Genomic DNA, 20,654 nt, shown 5'->3' with positions numbered 1-20,654 from the left:
GTAGAGGCCGTGTTATTACATGGGCATATACCGATGCCAATGAAACTGGCTCACTGATGTTTATTAATCTGACTGTAGATAAGTTTAACAGTCAATCCTGATACTGCTACATTTTGAGGTCTCTCTCCAATGCAAGAATGAGATTTGTAATTTTGGCCTTGTAGCTGGCCACCTAGTAATCATCTGATGTTTTGATGAGGTCTACGTGCCTGCCCTTCTGCAAGAACTGCGGCATAAAAGTGCTCATATGCCTCAAAGCACCTAAGGTTGACAAAAAGTATATCTTTTAAACGTTCCCTGTTTTTGCGTTTTTTATGAAAATTACAAAAACCCGTAGGGTGGTTCAAAATAATCTAATAGGCCAGAATTGCAACATGGAAAACCTTATGATAAGAGAAGCAGAGTATATCTTTTGGACTTTCTGTGTTTTCGGATTTTCGGTTCACAAAACCCAACAGGCAAGTATCTAACGTACACAGTGATCTAATAAGCCGTGAAAAATGTGTGATGCCAGAAACAGAGAATGCAATATTTCCCACACTACAGCATAGTTTGTTTGTCTGCTGGTATATAGTGTTTGACACCAGCTGTAATATATGCTTTGCAGGGTATCTCTCCCAATCTACAGAACAATTAATTTTTCTGTAGGCATAAACACTTTCTGCAGCTTTAATGTCCCCCTTACCAACCTTTCAATATCCTCCACAGATGCTTGCAAATCCTCTGTGCTGAGCTGTAATATGGTTATTGGTAACATAGTGCCTATGTTATATATGACTTGGTCATGTGATCTAGGTGTCCGATGATAGTGCTTCTCATATATATTCATTCAGGTAGTTGGCTCAAGGTTGACTCAGCCTTCCATCCTTCCAACGTTGGTAAAAGGAGTACTCAGCTTGCTGGGGGGGGGGGGGGGGGTAAAGATGACTGTGGAAGGCAATGGAAGACCACCCTGACAAAAATAGTCTGCCAAGAAAACATCATGATATGACATCACCCTAGGAGTCAGTCATGGCTCGGTGCTTGCAGCAGGGGACTTTACCTTATATATAGGACATTTTCTTAATTTTTGTATTTGCTATATTTTTATAGGTTATGCTATACAAATGTATTGTATAGTACTAAAAATAGGATGTATTTTTTATGTATCATATGTATTGCTCTTAAGAAACATTCTATTGCTTATTTTTTCTTCATTTTCTCTAACAGGCATTATTCGAACAGCCTTACCTAATATGGATAGAGAAGCCAAAGATCAATATCTACTGGTAATACAAGCAAAAGATATGGTTGGACTAATGGGAGGATTGTCAGGGACAACCTCTGTCACAGTCACACTTACAGATGTTAATGACAACCCTCCAAGGTTTCCTCGAAGTAAGTTCTTGTTTAACAGTATGGTTAGCCTCAATTGAAGTGATTGTAATCTGGAATTGTGTCTCTTCTTCATTAAAATAATATCAGGTCTTTAATATACTGTCGAAATATAGGAATAAATGAATGAAAGGATTGTCCATTTTTTTGGAAAAGATGCATGTAAGGAAGATGGAAGAATGCCTCTGCAGCGCCACCTATTGGATGGCAGCATTCCTTCAAATCAATGTACGACTCTTTAACAGTCTGTTAAACAATGATTGGAAATAGGAAACCAAGCTAGAAAACCATCCACAGACAGCTGTTTTGGGGTGATTGACACTCATCAGTGTACAGTAGGTTTCTGACTTAGATGGTGAGAGGCCTGTAATGTGGAGAGACGACACCCCTCTTGACCCTTTTAGAAAATAGAGTTATAGGAAGTCCTACTTTTTATTTTCTGTGATTGAACCTCAAATCTACAGATTCCCATTCTTGGATTTAACTCTGTAGCAGCTCACAGGAAGGAGCATTGTGATAGAGAGAAACAAATCAAGGGTAAAGACACTTAGGCCGCCTGCAGACGGCCGGGTCGGATCCGGCAGCGAGAATTCTCACTGTGGGACCCGACCCGAGCGCCTGCAGAGAGCAGCACGTACTTACCCGCGCCCGGCGGCCCCAGCTCTTACATGTGCCCGGCAGCCAGCACATGCGCAGACCGGAGCTGGCGGCGGGTGAGTGACGTTTCAGAAATAGAGCATGCCGCGGCTTGTTTGCCGCGAGAAATTTCACGCGGCCAAACCGCGGCCGTTTGCATAGGATTGCGTATGTTAACGCAATCCTATGCAGGCTTCCAGTGGCGGAAATCCCGCAGGAAATCCCTCCGCGGGATTTCCACCCATCTGCAGGCGGCCTTACACCTCTTTTTTGGCAAAAGGCAAAATGTTCTGTGCTTTTATGTTGCAGCTCTTTTGCAAAACTAATAGTCTCCATGGTTGCAGAGTTGAACAGGCCCTTAAAAGACTTATACTGCAATCTCATTATATTATTTTTCATCACCCTCTTACTTAATTACAAACAAACTAGAAAAGACAGGTACACGATCCACACATCACTGAATAGAGGAAGGTTCGAAGTTTTTTATGACATACCAGTAAGTTCCATTTTCTGCTACACTGCAGCGCTGTTTCTTATTGTTTACAGTTCATAAGAAAATGATGATACCACAGGAGAAATTGTTTTGTGTGCTTGAGTTTGCTAAGTGTGCATCCATTGTGCGAGTGCAATGTGCATTTCAGCATCGATTCCAAAAACAGCCACCTCATCCCAAGCAAATTTACAAATAGCAGAGAATATTGGTTGCATATACAAATAGAAAATCACTGGTTCATGCCCATCTCATGAAAATGGGGTGTGTATTAGAGGTGCCCAGTGCTGTGATGTGGCTAAGAATGGAACTTACTGGTATGTCATAAAAAACTTTGAATTTTCTTCTTTTGGATTGTGGATAGTGTACCTGTCTTTTATAGTTTGCAATTGAATCCCCAAATCCTCTCCTTCTTTTTAAATAACACTGTATATTTAGTAAGTGTAAAGGAAGTATGGGTGTTGACCTTCTAAGGAACCCACAGCTCTCCAACTCCTTATGTGACTAGGTTCTCTTACTACTTAAAAAAAAACTATTATAGTTACCCCATATCACATTATACTGTAAACAATGGAAAATGCATTCTGCCCATCAGTTACAAATTAATTTGAAGAAATCCTTCATCCTGCAGCTGAGGGTCTAAAAGGGGGGCCAGCTGAACGTTTGCACCTGGGCCCCACGCTCCTTTAGCTACTCCCCTGGTTATGCGACCTGTGCAGCTGCAAACTCTCAAAGTTTGGGGGAAGTGCCATCATAGTGCCTCCACCGTCCACTTGAAGATTGCTTTAACCCACCCACAGTAAGCTCCTTACTTTCATATACAAAAGCTCTTGATTTCCTGCAACTCCATACAGCTCCCATGCTGTGAAACAGGCCATTGTAGAGAAGAGCTGTGTAGTGCCTTTTGAATAGAAGAGCAGCTCTGTGTGAGGAGGAGAGGCATCCGACCACAGGCGTGAGTAGGTGCTATTATGGTGCAGGATGGGGAGGGAAAGATAGAGAGTGGGGGAGATATATCATATTGTCGAAGAGGAGGTAATCCAGATTGTGAGGGATATATCTATCTATCTATCTATCTATCTATCTATCTATCTATCTATCTATCTATCTATCTATATATATATATATATATCTATATATATATATATATATATATACACACACCATACAGCAGGGAGATTCTATATATATATATATATATATATATATATATATATATATATATATATACTAATTTACCCGTCGCGCGTTGCTGCAACCAATTACAGCACAGCTTTCATGTTACCTCAGCGGTATAAGAAATAGCAAAAAATCACGGCACAGCTTTCATGTTACCTCAGCAGTATAAGAAAGGCAACCAATCATAGCACAGCTTTTATGTTCCCTCAGCAGTTTAGAAAGTAACAACCAATCACAGCGCAGCTTTCATGTAAGCTTAGCAGTGTACGAAATAGCAACCAATCAAAGCACAGCTTTTATGTCACTTCATTAGTATAAGTAGCAACCAATCACAGCACAGCTTTCATGTTACCTCAGCAGTATAAAAAATAGCAACCAATCACAACTCAGCTTTCATTATACCTCAGCTGTATAAGAAATGACAACCAATCACAGAGCAGCTTTTATGTTCCCTCAGCAGTATAAGACATAGCAACCAATTACAGCGCAGCTTTCATGTTACCCCAGCAGTATAAGAAATAGCAGCCAATCACAGTGCAGCTTTCATGTTATCTTAGCAGTATAATATATAACCACCAATCCTATCACAGCTTTCATGTTACCTCAGCAGTATAATAACCAATCACATCACAGCTTTCATGTTACCTTAGCAGTATAATATATAACCACCAATCACAGCGCAGCCTTAATTTTTCCTCAACAATATAATATATAACAACAAATCACAGCACAGCTTTCATGTTACCTCAGCAGTATAATATATAACAACCAATCACAGCGCAACTTTCATGTTACCTCAGCAGTATAATATATAACAACCAATCACAGCGCAGCTTTCATGTTACCTCAGCAGTATAATATATAACAACCAATCACAGCACAGCTTTCATGTTACCTCAGCAGTATAATATATAACAACCAATCACAGCGCAGCTTTCATGTTACCTCAGCAGTATAAGAAATAGCAACCAATCAGAGCACAGCTTTTATTCTGCCTCAGCAATATAAGAAATAGCAACCAATCACAGTGCAGCATTCATTTTACTTCAGCGGTATAAAATATACCCTGTTTCCCTGAAAATAAGACATACCCTGAAAGTAAGACATAGTATGATTTTCCAGAATTTTTGAGGATGCAAAATGTTTTTTCAGGCTTTTTGAGGATTCTTGAAATATAAGCCCTACTCCAAAATAAGGCCCTGCTAACAGTTAATTAAAAAAGTCAATTTAAATAGTGTCCAGGCAGCTATACATGTAAAAAAGTTAAACCTTTTTGAACAAAAATTAATATAAGACACTGTCTTATTTTCGGGGAAACACGGTAGCAACCAAACACAGCACAGCTTTCATGTTACCTCAGCGGTATAAGAAATAAAAACCAATCACAGCGCAGCTTTCATGCTACCTCAACACTATAGGAAATAGCAACGAATCACAGCACAGGTTTCAGCATACCACCTCAGCGGTATAAGAAATAGCAACCAATCACAGCGCAGCTTTCATTTTACCTCAGCAGTATAAGAAATAGCAACTAATCACAGCGCAGCTTTCATGTGATCTGAGAAGTAAAAGAAATAGCAAAAAAATTACAGTGCAGCTTTCATGTTACCTCAGCAGTATAAGGAATAGCAACCAATCACAGTGCAGCTTTCATATTACCTCAGCAGTATAAGGAATAGCAACCAATTACAGCGGAGCTTTCATGTTACCTAAGCACTATAGGAAATAGCAACGAATCATAGCACAGGTTTCAGCATACCTCAGCGGTATAAGAAATAGCAACCAATCACAGCACAGCTTTCATTTTACCTCAGCAGTATAAGAAATAGCAACCAATCACAGCACAGCTTTCATATTACCTCAGCAGTATAAGAAATAGCAACCAATCACAGCGCAGCTTTCATGTTTCCTCAGCAGTATAAGAAATAGCAAAAAATCACGGCACAGCTTTCATGTTACCTAAGAGTATAAGAATGAGCAACCAATTACAGCACAGCTTTTATGTTACCTCAGCAGTATAATATATAACAACCAATCACAGCGCAGCTTTCATGCTACCTCAGCAGTTTAGAAAGTAACAACCAATCACAGCTCAGCTTTCATGTTAACTTATCAGTATAAGAAATAGCAACCAATCACAGCGCAGCTTTCATGTTACCTTAGCAGTATAAAAGAATAGCAACCAATCACAGCTCAGCTTTTATTATACCTCAGCCATATAAGAAATAACAACCAATCACAGCACAGTGTTTTGTGAAACGTTCAGCGGATGCATCATTTTGTAGTTGAACACGCATCCCATTGCTCGTCTGTTTGTGAAGCTCGTAATGCCTTTTTCTTTCATATTTGAGATGGAAATCGATTGGTCAATCTACGTCTGAGGGGTCTAACTGTCGACGATGCTCGCACACGCGCCGCCTATCATAGGATAGATGTACTATGCCAGAAACCGTCACAGGAGTGTACTCAACAACTTCCCAAAGTTTTGTGGCGATCGGATGAATGGTGTAGTAGCGCATAAAGGACAAACAGACAGACAAACATACATTCATTTTTATATGTGGCAGATGTAAGCAGATGTAGCAGCAGGGAATTCTTTTAACTAGTGGGGGTGAAGGAAACATCTGCCGCATGCAGCAGATGTGTTATTCATGCCCGCGGGGGTCACGGCAGCGTCGGACAGGTAAGGATTTTTTGGGTTTTTTTTACACCAAAATGTTTCTTTTTCAGGGAAGTGCTTATATGTAAAGCCCTTCCCTGAAAAAGAATGCAGGAGGCCGGCAGAGCATTGTTTTCAATAGAGCTGTCAGCAGCAGCCACGGCTCCATTGACAACAAGCACAGAGCTGCATACTTGCGTATTTTTGCTCGTATGTAGGTACGCACCTAAGTACGCACCTATGTATGCGCGAAAACACGCTTGTGTGACCCCACCCTCAATGATGTTCAGATTAGGGCTCTATGGGGACCATATCACCATATCATCACTTCCAGGTGCCCCTGTTCTTTATGCTGAAGATAGTTCTTAAAGGGAACCTATTAGAGATGAGCGAACACGTTCGGCCCCGCCCCTTTTTCGCCCGAACACCGAACTTTGCGAACACTTCAGTGTTCGGGCGAAAAAGTTCGGGGGCCGCCGTGGCAGCGCGGGGGGGTGCGGCGGGGAGTGGGGGGGAGAGGGAGAGAGAGAGGGCTCCCCCCTGTTCTCCGCTACTGCCGCCCGCGCCGCCGCGCATCTCCCCGCCCCCCGGCGGCACCCGGACCTTTACGCGCGAACACTGCAGTGTTCGGCAAAGCCGGTGTCCGGGTGCGGATGTGTCCGTAACGGACACGTTCGCTCATCTTTAGAACCTATCATGTTCACACTGCACCATAAACCAGGTTAAACAGAGAGCAAGATGATGTATTGTCATACGCTCTCCAAAGTTGTGTGGCACGAAAATCTGGCTCTTTTCTGAGTCCTGTGGGTGCTCTTGCTTGGACTTTTATAGGAGAGTGCGCATGGAACTCTTAAACCATCAATTTAATATAGGGAGGGCAGGGATTCATTTTTGAAGCTAAACATAGTAGAAAATTATGTTCACTAAGCAATTTCCTTTTTAAAAATGCTGTGTTTAATAATCACTAAAATCCTTACATATTTGGAAGGTCTGTGAGATAAGGTAAAAATAGCAAGACCATGAAAGACAGTGAATTGGATTAACAGAAATTTCAGATGCCAAAACTCTTCTCTTCTTGCAAATTAAATAAAGGACACGATGCAAGTTCATATTGTATTTTAGTAGGAAACTAGTGGAAAAAATATCTGAATTTGTTTCCTGCTCTGACTGAAAAGAATCAACCATACAGCAATTTATTTTTGTTTGATTTTCCTGTTGAGCTCTGTTCCCATTTGAGAAGATACAGAAGGGATTATGGATCCTAAAATATTTGAGGCCTGATATGAAGAACGCAGACTCTTGCAAAATTATTCACTCCCTTGGTGTTTGCACCACACAGCGTTTCCTATAATGGCCCAAAACTTAGTTTTAGTCTCATCTGACCTAATGTATTCTCCCATGTAATTAGGGAGTCTGCCACATGCTGTTTGGTAATGCAGACATGTTTTATGCTGTTCTTTAAACAATGGCATTTTTGGTTACTCTTCTATAAATCTCCAATCTGTGAAGTGTATGGCCTATAATCATACTATGGAGAGATCCTTGGAGCTCCTTTGGAGTTATTGTTGTATCTTTTTTTGAATCTCTGATTAATGCCCTTTTTGCCCAATTTGTGAGTTTTGGTAGGTGGCCTGCTCTTCTCATCTTTATAGTTGTGCATACTCTTTTAGCTTTGTTACAATGGATTTAATGGTGCTCCGTGGAATGTTCAAAGTTTGGGATATTTTTTATAACCCAACTCTGATCTTTATTTCTCCACAACTTTGACTACAGCTGAATCAATCTGCTCTACACTCCACAGACATTATGTGGGGAGTAGTGATGAGCAAACGTACTCGTTAAGGACGATTTCGCAATCGAGCATCGCTTTTTTCGAGTAACTGCCAACTCGGGTGAAAAGATTCAGGGGGCGGGGGGCGGCGTGGTGGAGCGGGGGGTAGCAGTGGGGAAGGAACAGGGGGGAGCTCCCTCTCTACCCCCCCACTCCCCTCTGCAACCCCCCACTCTCCCCCGGCGCAACCCCGAATCTTTTCACCCGAGTAGGCAGTTACTCCAAAAAAGCGATGCTCGATTGCAAAATAGCCCTAAACAAGTACGTTCACTCATCTCTAGTGGGGAGGTAAGCACCACAAAATGGCTTTGTTTAAAGAGTTAAAAAAACTGATTTGCCATGACTATATTGATAAGAGTCTGAACTATAAAAATATTGCACTATTTATCCCACACGGTGAGTAGTGAACATTGTAAAAAAAAGGACAAAATGCCAGAATTGCTTGTTTTTTTATCACAGCTAATAAAAAAATTAATAAATAGCAATCGAAAAGATGTATGTAATATAAAATGGTACTAATAAGGCCGCTGTCTCGTAGGCGTTTTACTGTGATTTTAAACAGTTTTTTCAAATGCATTCCACAGCGTTCAACAGCTGTTTTTAATGCACCCCATCATTGTAAAGGGTGATGATGAGGTGCAATGAAAAGCACCTAGACGCACAAAGATAGAGCAGACAGTGTTTGAATGCTAGTCTGCAGATCTATTGAAATCAATGCAAGCACTGTACTAAATGTTCTAAAAAGCAGCGTGTGTAAAGGTGGCCTAAGAACTATAGCAAAAAAACCTAAACAATTTTAAAAAACTATATAAATTTGTATTGCCATAGTTGTATTGACCCACAGAAGTGCACATGATATTCTTACTACATTGTGAATTTTATATAGACTGAACACGCAAAAGATTTTTCAGTAGATTATATGGTAAATTAAATGGTTACATTTAAAAAGTTGTAATTGGTCCACACAAAACAAGCCCTCATACAGCTATGCTGATGGAAAATTAAAAAAAAATTATGGCTCATGTCACACAAAAATAAAAAAAAAATTAAAAAAATTGGTTTTGAACAATTTGTACTACCCTGTTTCTCCGAAAATAAGACGCGTCTTATATTAATTTTTGCTCCCAAATATGCGCTATGTCTTATTTTCAGGGGGTGTCTTATTTCGCCACGGCAAATCCGTCTGTGGCCGCTAATCCCTCAATTGGCCAGCTTTGTGGACGAAATTTCTCAGAAATCTCATCCACATGGGACAGCAAATCTGTCACGACGAAGCTGGGAGAAGCCGGTGTTGTGGTGCGGATTTACTGGCCACAGAAACGGAAAAGCGTACAGCCAGGTCGCTTCAAAACAAGCGGCTGAGTGCCGTGGGTTTTGAAGCAGCGCTTTCCTGGCGGAAATCTCGCTGTTTATCACTGTGGCCAAACTGCGAGATTTCCGCTGGAAATACGCTCTGTGAGAACCCAGCCTTAAGAATCACACGGGGTGCCTGACTCACACACAGAGCCATAAAAAAAAGGGCTGTAAAGTAACGTACCTGTCTGCAAACAGAAGTTCCTGTACCACTTGTAAGCAGGGATGGTATTGCAGCTTCCGGCCACCAGGGGGAGCTCTGCAGATCTACCTATACATCTGGAGGTAGGAGACAATGGGGATGGCAGCAGGGGACAGGCCTCTTGACTTGCCTGCACACTTTACTATGCCTTACTATCGGGGGATGCCTTATATTTGGGACTTCTGCAAATTTTGGGGGGTGTCTTATTTTTGGGGGGTGTCTTATTTTCGGGGAAACACGGTATTTCTCAGGTCCACTATATGAAATTGAATTTAAAACTAATTTTAGTTCCAGTTTGTTATGCAACAAAACGAAGAAAACACTGGGGGTGGGTGGGTGGGGGATAAAGGCACTGGGCATTTTGCTAAGAAAACATTAAAGGTTTCCATTGGTGAAGTCTATGACCACCAATGATTTGTAGGGCAGATGTGGCATGAGTCTCTATAGAGTAACTGAACCTGAAGGCAACTACCTAATTAGGTGAAAATTCCTGAATTGGAATTAAAACTCAAAAATCAATAATTTAAATGCCTTCTTGTGTGTATGTGACCCTTTGGTTTTGCAGCACATGTACCAAAGATTTTAACAAAAAAAAATGTTAACAGAAACTTTGAATGCCCGCCCACCTTATTTAGCATTTCCTACATCTACCCCTGCAGCAATAATGTCACATAAGCCACAGTCCATCTGTGGTTACACCTGAATCCTGAATCAATGAGTGTTACTGACATGGCTAGAGAATGGCTGCAGGGCCAAGATGGAAAGTCAAAATGTAATAGTGATTTGAAAGTAATCAAGGACCAGCAGAAACGATACCAAATGTTTATTTTAAGCTAGACTTTGGTTATTTGAAGCTTCATATGTATCTGGTACCTTGTGCTCTGTTTTAGTAAGGCTTTAACCTCTCCTTTAACATAGTGGGCATTCTATGTAACATCTAACGGCTTAGTCACATGGGCGCATCGGCGCCCGTGTTACTGCAGGAGGGAGACGGCCGCACTTCAGGACGGACATCTCTCTGCAGCGCCGGAGGAAAGAACATTACCGGTCATGTGTTCTTTCTTCTGTGCTGCGGGGAGTCGTCCGTCCTGAAGTACGGCCGTCTTCTTCCTGCAGTAAGGGCTCAGTCACATGGGCGCATCGGCACCAGTGTGACTAAGCCCTAAAGGTTTAAATAATATGAACGGAAATACATTTTTAGCCCAGAAGTAAAATAGGTACTTTGTTCAGTTAAGGGAAATAAGTACTAGTATGGTAATTATCATGAAAAAATGTAACAAAGTATGTACAGAATAAACTCTGTTTCTTGCGTGGGAGCAGGGTAAAGCCTTGAATTTAATTAATTACCATATCATATGAAACCTTGATGGACTGATTTATCTACGACTTTCTCTGCAATGTATTGTAATGTGAACAATAGCTATTTTTTATGTAGAATTATTCAGACAATCCAACATGTAAACTATTCTTGAGAATCTTTCCATATCTTCCATATATAAACTGTAAACACTATATAAATGATTGATGGAAGGGAAACCAACAAGGATAGGCATTGTAGAGAGATACAGAACCCAACAAATACACTGAATCACCTTTTAGGAAGATCTTGGAATTTACATTTTGGCCTTGGTATGCTAATCCTGGCTAAAAAAAACTTTTGGTTAAAATGTATAATGCACTTAGCTGTTGCTAAAAGGTCAAAATGAAAATACTGAAGTCTGCATATGCTTTTGAAATGATCTTTGATAAAGAACACACTTGCAGGGACTGGAAATAAAAAGAAAGACAGTGCTAACAATGAGAGCATAGAATATTAAAATACAGATGAAAATTAATGTTAATGTGATGCTAGAAAGTGTGCTAAAGCACTGGATTTTATGGAGACTATTCAATTCCTAACAACTGAAATAATTAGAAAAATAGTACTGTTTGGTATTTAATGACAGCTCTTACATAGCATTTTTATAATATCCATTATTGTATTCTGCTGCACAGAGAGGTATCTTAGAACATTCTAAAACCTACTTTCATTTTAAACATTTCATGTCAGGACAAACCGGAGAACAGATATTTCACCGTACCAAATAGGCTACTATTTGCCTTTTAAACTTTTTTAATGTAGCTTCGATTATAGAGTATAATCTTTTATAATAAAAAGTAATGACCTTGTCCAATAAGTGTTCTCTGTGAATTTCTCACTTTTTCCAAAATCTCTGCTTGCTGCCAATTAACCCTGCCTTAACCCTTTCCAATCCAATGTCGGGCCTGCCCCGACATCATAATTTCCCTCCACAGCTCCGATGTCGGGGCAGGCCCGACACTGCAGTGCAGGAGTGGATCTGCACCCGATCATCAGACACATCAGGTGCAGAAACACTTCTGCACTGGTCCTCATCAAGGACCCCCGAGGAGAAGGCAGAAAGGGTTTTTAACCCTTTCTGCCTTCTCCTTTACGCAATTCATAGCACTCAATTAGCGCTATGTAATGGAGATTCCGGCCGGCGATCATGTGACCGCCGGTGTCACCTGACCCCCAGCGGTCACATGAACGCCGAGTCGGGAGCCTGCAGCATGGGGGGGGAGGGGCTGCTTACCTGTCCGGCGTCTTCCACATTCTCTCTTCTGTCTCCCGACTTGGCGATCATGTGACCGCTGGGTGCCACCTGACCCCAGCGGTCACATGATCGCCGAGCTGGGAGGCAGAGGGAGAATGCGGAAGACGCTGGACAGGTAAGCAGCCCCCCCCCCCCCACGGTGCAGTGAGCACCTGCACCCTCCTGAACTCTGTCAGTTCAGGAGGGTGCAGAGAAATGTATTTTTTCTCATCCATTCTCACCAGCTCCAATTTATTTGGAGCTGGGGAGAATGAATGAGAAAAAATAATTGGATTGGAAAGGGTTAAACCTCCACAATAGACTTTTATGTCATTGTGGTCATGCAAGCACTGAAAATGTGATCATGAGAATCCTCTGTTGATTACTATGCAGGCTCCCACTGCATTGACTGGGATGATATAATAAAAATGTTTATGGCCATTTAACCCCCTGGTTACTGTGATCAATAGTAACTGAAGCATTTAAGCAGCTAGGCAGAGGAAATGAGCTGTCTCTGTCTTCATGTCCCCCTTTCCCTGCAAACACAATTGTGGGACATCAAACAATGGACTTCAGTCCTGCCCTGGCAGTATGCCTATGGGGTCTAATAGTTAGCATTGCATTTTTTGATTTATGGGAAATAATACTTTGGTATACTGAGTATATTTATAAAAGAAATAGCATCATGAGGTTCCTCTAGTGGGACTTAATGAATAACAAAAGAAATCTTAATATAAAGTTTAGTAGAAAAAAAAATATGCACAGTAAAAAAAATCATAAAAAATGTTTATTATTTTGTAAAAGTGACGAATATTGCTGCCATCATTAAGGCCTGTATGCTAAAGTAAAAGACACTCTGTCACTTACTTTTAGCACTATAAGCTAAGCTTATGAGCTAAAAGTAGATGACCCACTAGTCTTTTACTTGCCTAAGCAGTCCATCTATATATATAAAAAAGGATGTATGTATGTATGTGCCACAATAACTCAAGAACACCTAATATCAACTAAACTTGGCGCATATATAACTCATCCCAGGGGATAACTTTTTTTTTTGGGGGGGGGGGGCTAACACAGCCCCACTTCCCCTGGGAGGGAGAGTGGGGAATGCCGGAATTGCAGTTGAGAAGATGTTTTTTATTTCACAGTCTTATCTAACACAGACGACCTCCTCCTCGTCATACACTAATGTATTACACAGACGACCTCCTCCTCCTCCTCACATACTAATATATTACACAGACCGTCTGCTCCTCAGATAATATCTTACACAGACAACCTCCTCCTCTGCTCCAACTACCACACAGATTCTCACCAGCACTAAGCCACAATGTACCACACAGAAATGAGCCCAGCACCCACTCTTATGAAAGCTGTCCAAAAAAGAAATCTGTGTTGTCCATTGCAACCAATGACAGCACAGCTTTCATTTTACCTCAGTAGTATAAGCTGAGCAGTGATTGGTTGATATTGGCAACAAAAATTACAGGGGAAGTTGGTGAGTTTTTGATTTTTAATTACGCCAGTATTACACAGACCTCCTGCTCCTCAGATAATAATATCTTACACAGACAACTTCCTCCTCAAATACTAATATTACACAGACAACCTCCTCCTCATATACCAATATATTATACTGAAGACCTCCCCCTTCATGCAGTAAGATATTACACAGATGACCTCCTTCTCATATACTATTAGTTTACACAGATGACCTCTTCCTCCTCATATACTAACATATTAAATCAGTATCTATCTATCTATCTATATATATATATATATATATATATATATATATATATGTATTTACACATACACGCATATTTAAATTCTTTTCATGTCTAAAAATAAAATACATGGACAACGCCGGGTAATCATCATCTAGTCCTTTATAAAATTAGAATGGGCGAGTTACTTAGCAGGGTCGCTCAATGCACTGAGTGGCTTCCAGCACTGACACCGGGGAATGAGGCGGGAGGCAAGTATAACACATAACACATCCTGGACTCATTAGCTTAGCTTATAGAGCTAAGAGTTATTGACAGATTCATTTTAACAACATTATTTAACCCCTTAATGACACGGCCTATTTTGGCGTTGAGGACCAAGCGATTTTTGGTATTTTTCCATCTCCATTTTTCAAAAGCCATAACTTTTTTATTTTTCTGTCGACGCGGCCTTATAAAGGCTTGTTTTTTGCGTGGCGAGCTGTAGTTGTTATCGGTGCCACTTTTGGGTACATAGACTATATCGTAAAACTTTTATTATTTTTGTTATGATAACAGGGAGAGAATACGCATCAATTCTGCCATAGATTTTGTCTTGTTTTTTTTTTACAGCGTTAATCATGCAGCATAAAGGACACACTAAATTTTTTCTGCGGGTCGGTACGGTTACAACGATACCAAAATTCTTATATTTTTTTAGGTATTTACACTTTTTTGCATTAAAAACCCTTTTCTTTGGAAATCTTTTTTTTTTCTCTATAGCTGCATTCAAAGTCCTGTAACTTTTTAATTTTTCTATGTACGGAGCTCTCTAAGGGCTTATTTATTGCGAGACAAGCTGTAGTTTTTATTGGTTCCATTTTGGGGAATGTACGGCTTTTTTGATCACTTTTATTGCATTTTTTGGGAGGCAAAATGCTAAAAATTAGCATTTTGCCTCTGTTTTTTAGCGTTTTTTGTTACGCTTTTTGCTGTACAAAATAAAAAGCATGTTCAACTTTTCATACACGTCGTTACGGACGCGTCAATACCCAATATGTGGGGTTTTAATTTTTTTTTTACCTCTTTTTAAGCTAATATTAGAAAAAGCATTTAAAAAAGGGTTTTTTTTTTAAATTTTTTTACATTTTTCTTTTTTTTAATTTTTTTTTCTTTTTTTTACACTATTTGAGTCCCTCTGAGGGACTTGCAGCACTGTGCCTATGATCGCTGTCATAAGGCATGGCAGAGCTACTGCTCTGCCATGCCTTATCACTTATACAGCGATCGTAGGCATAGGCAATACAGGACGCCACTCTTTTTTTACATTTTTTTTAATTCATTTTTTTAATCTTTGTTTTTTTTACACTGTTTGTGTCCCTCTGAGGGACTTTACCCACTGCCCTGATGATCGCTTATACAGCGATCATAGGCATTGGTAACACAGGACGCCAGTGTCTGGCATGCTGTTGCCATGGTGACAGGCCGGGCTCTCGCGATGACATTGCGAGTGCCAGCCGGAGACACAGAGGGAGTGTGGTCCCTCTGTGAACTCTTTCCCTGCCGCGATCTACTTAGATAGCGGCAGGGAAGGGGTTAACAGCGGGGGTCGCATCTCCGATGCCCCCCCCCCCGCTGTTGCAGCGGGACGCCGGCTGTGACTGACAGCCGGCTCCCGCTGCGGGATAGCGCGGGATCATATGTGATCTCGCGCTATCCCCAGGACGTACCAGTACGTCCTGTTGCGGGAAGTACCCGGCTCCCAGGACGTACCGGTACGTCCTGGGGCGGGAAGGGGTTAAACTGCATGCTAATTGATGTAAAAAAAATGCAAGAAACAGCAGAATGGCTTTTATAATCCATTTCCCTATCTTCCCCAAAAATGTTAATCAATAAGACCCATGCACCCAAAAATGGCACTAATTAGAACTATGTTTCATTCTGCAAAAAACAAGCCTGTATACGGCTGCATCTCTACCAAAAATAAAAAGTTGTGGCTCTTGGAATGCAGCAACATACAAAATATATATATTTGGTATTCCCATAATTATACTGATCCATAGAATAAAAGTAACATGGTAGTTATGATGGATTGTGAATGGTGTAAATGTTAAATTCTCAGAAACCATAACAGGATTGCTATTATTTTTCTAGCTCCCCACTAGCCCCCAAAAAGATTAATAAAAGTTGATAAGTTATATGTACCTCAAAATGGTTCTATTAAAAAATGATATCACCATAGAGTTAATGGCACTTTAAAATAATAATAATATGTTATGGTACTAGTGGGGTGCCGAGGTACGCACGGCGCAGGGCTCCCTGATCTTCACCCACTCCACTGTCCCTTCCTGGAGATAGCATTGATGGTGGACACATCCAGGCCGCCATCTCTGACCCTACATTTCCTAGGGGAGGACAGGCAGGGACTGCCGTACCTATGCAAGAGACTACTACCCACTAGCACCGACAGGAAAGGCAGATGACAAAACCAACACGAACAGTACAAACAGAACAGAGGCAGATGGTAAAGCCCTGGCTGATAACAGCGAGGTCTGGCCGACAAGCTAACAGAAGCAGGATACAAACAGAGGCAGACTAGCTAGCAGACAAAGGGAATGGCATCAAGTACCAGGTCAGAGTAGCTGGACTAACCAGCAGACACTCAACGCTGAACAATAATCTGCAACTCCCAGGCAGCAGGGCTGGATATTATAGGAAGGTGGGGGGAGCCAATAGGTAGATAGACCTGCCAATCACCAGCACACCTCTCAGACACATAGCAGGGTAATTAACCTGACTGAAAGGCACAGGAGCTGTTAACCCTGGCTCATCTGGACAGAACAAGGTGTGCTGGCAAAGTTAACTATGAGCTGACAGGTCTAACATAATAGTAACAGAGGAGTTCATGATTGCCATACAGGATCAAGTCCTAAAAACAAAAAAAACTACAGAAAACACATCCTAAAAGACACCCCACTTACTGATAACACGTACAGAAAATGCCACATGGTGGTAGAAACAATATAACACATCACCTCCAGTTGCAAGTTCTTGACACAGACAGATTATTTACACAGACCTAAATGAAATAGTAAATCTAATACACAAGCACAAACCATCAAACACTCATATCCCATACTACAAATACACAGACAGTCCTAGAAAAAGACACACACAAATCGTACTACGACAGAGCCACAATCACAGACAACAGTATCCAGCACAACGGACCAGACATCACTTATTGACAAACAACAAAACCTGATACGTCATAGACATTTCCATCCCGAACGCTCACAACATTCACAATACATACACTGAGAAAATCAATAAATACTCTGAACTCGTACAGGAGGGGAAATGCCTGCGGAAAATGGATGGTTACTTATTGTGCCTGTCATCCTCTCTACCACCGGGGGTGGACTACATACACTACACAAAAGTCTAGAAACTTTACATCTAAGCTAAAACATAGTCATGTTGCTGCAGAGAGCAGTCATACTAAATACATAGCACATCATCAGGAAGTTTCTAGACCTGGACACACACACAAATAACACACAAGTTTAATTTTTGCATTGCTTTGGTCGCTCTGTCTTGATCATTGTCCGGCTTAGCACTTGGTACCAGTATTAACCCTTTCCAACCCACTGTCTGACGTCTGAAGACATTCTGATTAAAGGCTGTACAGCTCCAATGTCGGAAGACATCCGGCAGGGTGTTCTTACTGTATATTGCTGTCCGCTCTGTTGTCAGGGGCCTCTCCAGCATGTCCCATACCGCAGTACTAGCTCTAGCCAGCAGATGGTGCCATTGTATAATGGCAGAAAGAGAAAGCCCCGTAGGAAACTCTGAATCCCAAATTGGATTGCAAAGGGTTAACCAAGTTAAACATTTAACACGCATACAATAATAATAATGTAGGGAAATATCCTCATCTGCCTACAGAAAACTGAAAAAAACTATGACTTTCTGTAAACATTTCCTCTGGGTCCCAATGTTGAAATAGGCTTGGTACTTTAAGGTAATTAAAAGAAGTCGTTACTGTTTTCTTCCAGTGGAGAAAACTTTGTCCTGGTCATGTGATGAGGCACACAGCTCATTAAAAGACAGCTCTAATAACTGTAAAGCGCTTGTAAACAGGCTTGCACTCATGTGTCTATCACATATAAACAGACTACAACAGATTTCTATTCACGGGAAGTAAAAATTAAAAGATCCTATAAAATGTTCATCTCAAAAACTATGAAACATTCATGCAGAAAGTTCAGTGGAAAACTGCAACATTTTGTCATACGAAGAAAACCATTTATTTGTTAAAACCAACATACCTCGTTAAATGTTCGCTTTCTCTACCTTTGCTGCCAGTGTCCTCTGCTCCTCCATCATTATCGGTTTAGAGAAGTGCATGATATCAAGAGAATGTTTCTAGCAGTCTCAATCAATGCCTGCCCAGAGAATGTTACCATAAATGACCTTGTCAGCGAAAAAGAACTAAAACTCAACTTTAATTGATTTATAACACCGATGTATACCAAATCAGATGGACAATTATTAAACATAAAGAACGAGACCATATGTTTATTCAAATTTGGTGTATGGATGTTCACGCAAAACACATATATTTGGTCCACTGAATGTGTGGGGATTTCACTAGTGCATAGAGGGACTGTTCATATTTTCTCACGAAGATGGATGTCTGTTTCTACAAAGATGCCTAATTGATCATTGTTTGTATCACAATAACACAGATCTGTGACTAAAAAGCTGTTTATTTTCAACTAATTTCCATGTATTTTGGTGTGCTGAAAATGAAAAAAAAAAGAAAAAAAAAGGATTTACCACAAAATGCAAAATTCTCTTCAAATTTACTAATTGTTTCTCAATTTTTGGTATTTTTTTAATCTTAGGGTTTTTAACTAAATTTAAAGTTAAAATTACTATTAATTAATTCATATCAGTGCATTTAAGATATACAATGCCGAAAAGACATAACTTTCAAAGAAAAGAACTTCCAGAGTGAGCTAATGGAAACCAGCATCAACATGTTGCAAGCTGACCGCACAGGCTCTGACATGCACGGGCTTCATTCAATTTTTTTTTCTTGGTTCTTGGTTGTGGTACTATTGTATCTTGAAGTCACCAGAAGTATGGGTGGAGACAGGGAGCTTGACAGGGCGGTGACGCCCCTAGGAGCTGATTGGCTGCCATGAGCAAGGTCCTAGCACGCTGTAGCAATCACTCTCCGTGGAAAAGCCGTCCCCCTTCCTACCTGCGCTGACAGGGTGATACTGCAGCTGCTCTAGGAATTCCCCTGCTGTGAGGCTGTGCCCTCCCATCTACCCTGGTGACACCCTTGTGCTGTGATGTATGTAACCGCAGAGCATCTTCCCTGGCCATCTGCTCCCTCACAGCTGCCTCCGCAGACATGTCTGTGCCACCACTCAGCTCTGTCCCAGATGCCAGCTCTCTGCTGCTGTGGCTACTAACGGCTTGCTCCACCGCTCAGTGCCTGCCGCCGCTGCCAGTGACGCCGGCTCTCTACTGCTGTGGCAACTGACAAACTGAAAGAGAGGGAGTACCTTCCATAATCTCTTTGTGTTAGCTTGTCATTCTTAAATCGTGTTTCCCCAAGTTGGCGGTATGGCTCTGCGGATGTGTATTAACTTGCCTGACAGTTTCTCTTTCATTTGTCGTGAATATGCAGTGTTGAAGCAACAGCTGAATATTACAGACTTTGTGAAAAAAGTATACTTTGCATTCTTCAGGCTAAAACTTGGAGATCAAGATAAAGTGTGCAAATGGTGTGTTGAGGACCTCCGAAATTGGTTTAAGGATAAGAAAAAAACTTTCAGTTATGGGATTCCGAGAGCAAAAGAACCAGAGTGATGACTGTTACTTTTGTTCATGCGATGTGAAAGGGTATAATTCCAAATGGAAGTATTCCATTTCATACCCCAATCTTCACTGAGCAATTCGTCCTATCCCCCATGGCACAGATATACTGGTACGCAAGCCCCCTGCTACCTTGGAAGAGATACCCAGCTCCAATGAAAATGGAGTCATACCTGAACCAGATGACGAATCAAGTTATGACTTTGAAGATGATACCAAAATTTTTCTCCCAGGAGGAGATGAATGATTTGGTAAGAGACTTGAATCTTCCCAAAGATGTTGCTGAGTTACACAGTTCAAGGCTCAAAAGCAGGAATTTATTATTGGCAGGAGTGTCTTTTTCATGGTTTAGACATGGCTTGTTCCTTACTTTGTCCAGGAAGACAAGTTGGTTTATTGCATCAATGTTGAAGGTTTGATGGGTCAATTCGAAATCCAATATGATTCAACGCAATGGCGTCTTTTCATAGATTCTTCAAAAAGAAGAAGTCTCAAAGCAGTTTTGCTCCACAACGGCATTTTTTACGCTTCCATCCCTGTAAGTCATTCTGTACACTTGAAGGAAACCTATGAGAACTTGGAATTGGTTCTTCGTAAACTTAAATATGAAGACTACGGTGGGGATTTAAAGGTCTTATGCATGCTTCTCGGGCAGCAAGCTGGATATACCAAATACCCTTGATTTCTGTGTCTATGGGACAGTCAAGACCAACAAAATCACTGGACCCAGAAGAG

The 20,654-nt window shown here is 41.0% G+C and overlaps 1 protein-coding gene across 2 annotated transcripts in view; it reads left to right on the top strand.

The window, feature by feature from the left end:
- The window catches only part of LOC136578793 (cadherin-7), a 257,678-nt gene that overhangs the window by 143,341 nt on the left and 93,683 nt on the right, over positions 1 to 20,654 (top strand). Inside the window, exons 2-3 of one of the 2 annotated variants that reach the window (XM_066578962.1) lie at positions 1,210 to 1,381; positions 3,774 to 3,780. In XM_066578962.1, the coding sequence (XP_066435059.1) occupies positions 1,210 to 1,381; positions 3,774 to 3,780 (179 nt within the window). The remainder of the gene's footprint in view (positions 1 to 1,209; positions 1,382 to 3,773; positions 3,781 to 20,654) is intronic. The other variant, XM_066578961.1, reaches the window with a different exon arrangement.

The sequence above is a fragment of the Eleutherodactylus coqui genome, chromosome 9, assembly GCF_035609145.1.
Source record: "Eleutherodactylus coqui strain aEleCoq1 chromosome 9, aEleCoq1.hap1, whole genome shotgun sequence".
Classification (NCBI taxonomy): Eukaryota; Metazoa; Chordata; class Amphibia; order Anura; family Eleutherodactylidae; genus Eleutherodactylus; species Eleutherodactylus coqui.
The sequence above is the reverse complement of the archived record's forward strand: the minus strand, read 5'-3'. Positions and strand labels throughout refer to the sequence as shown.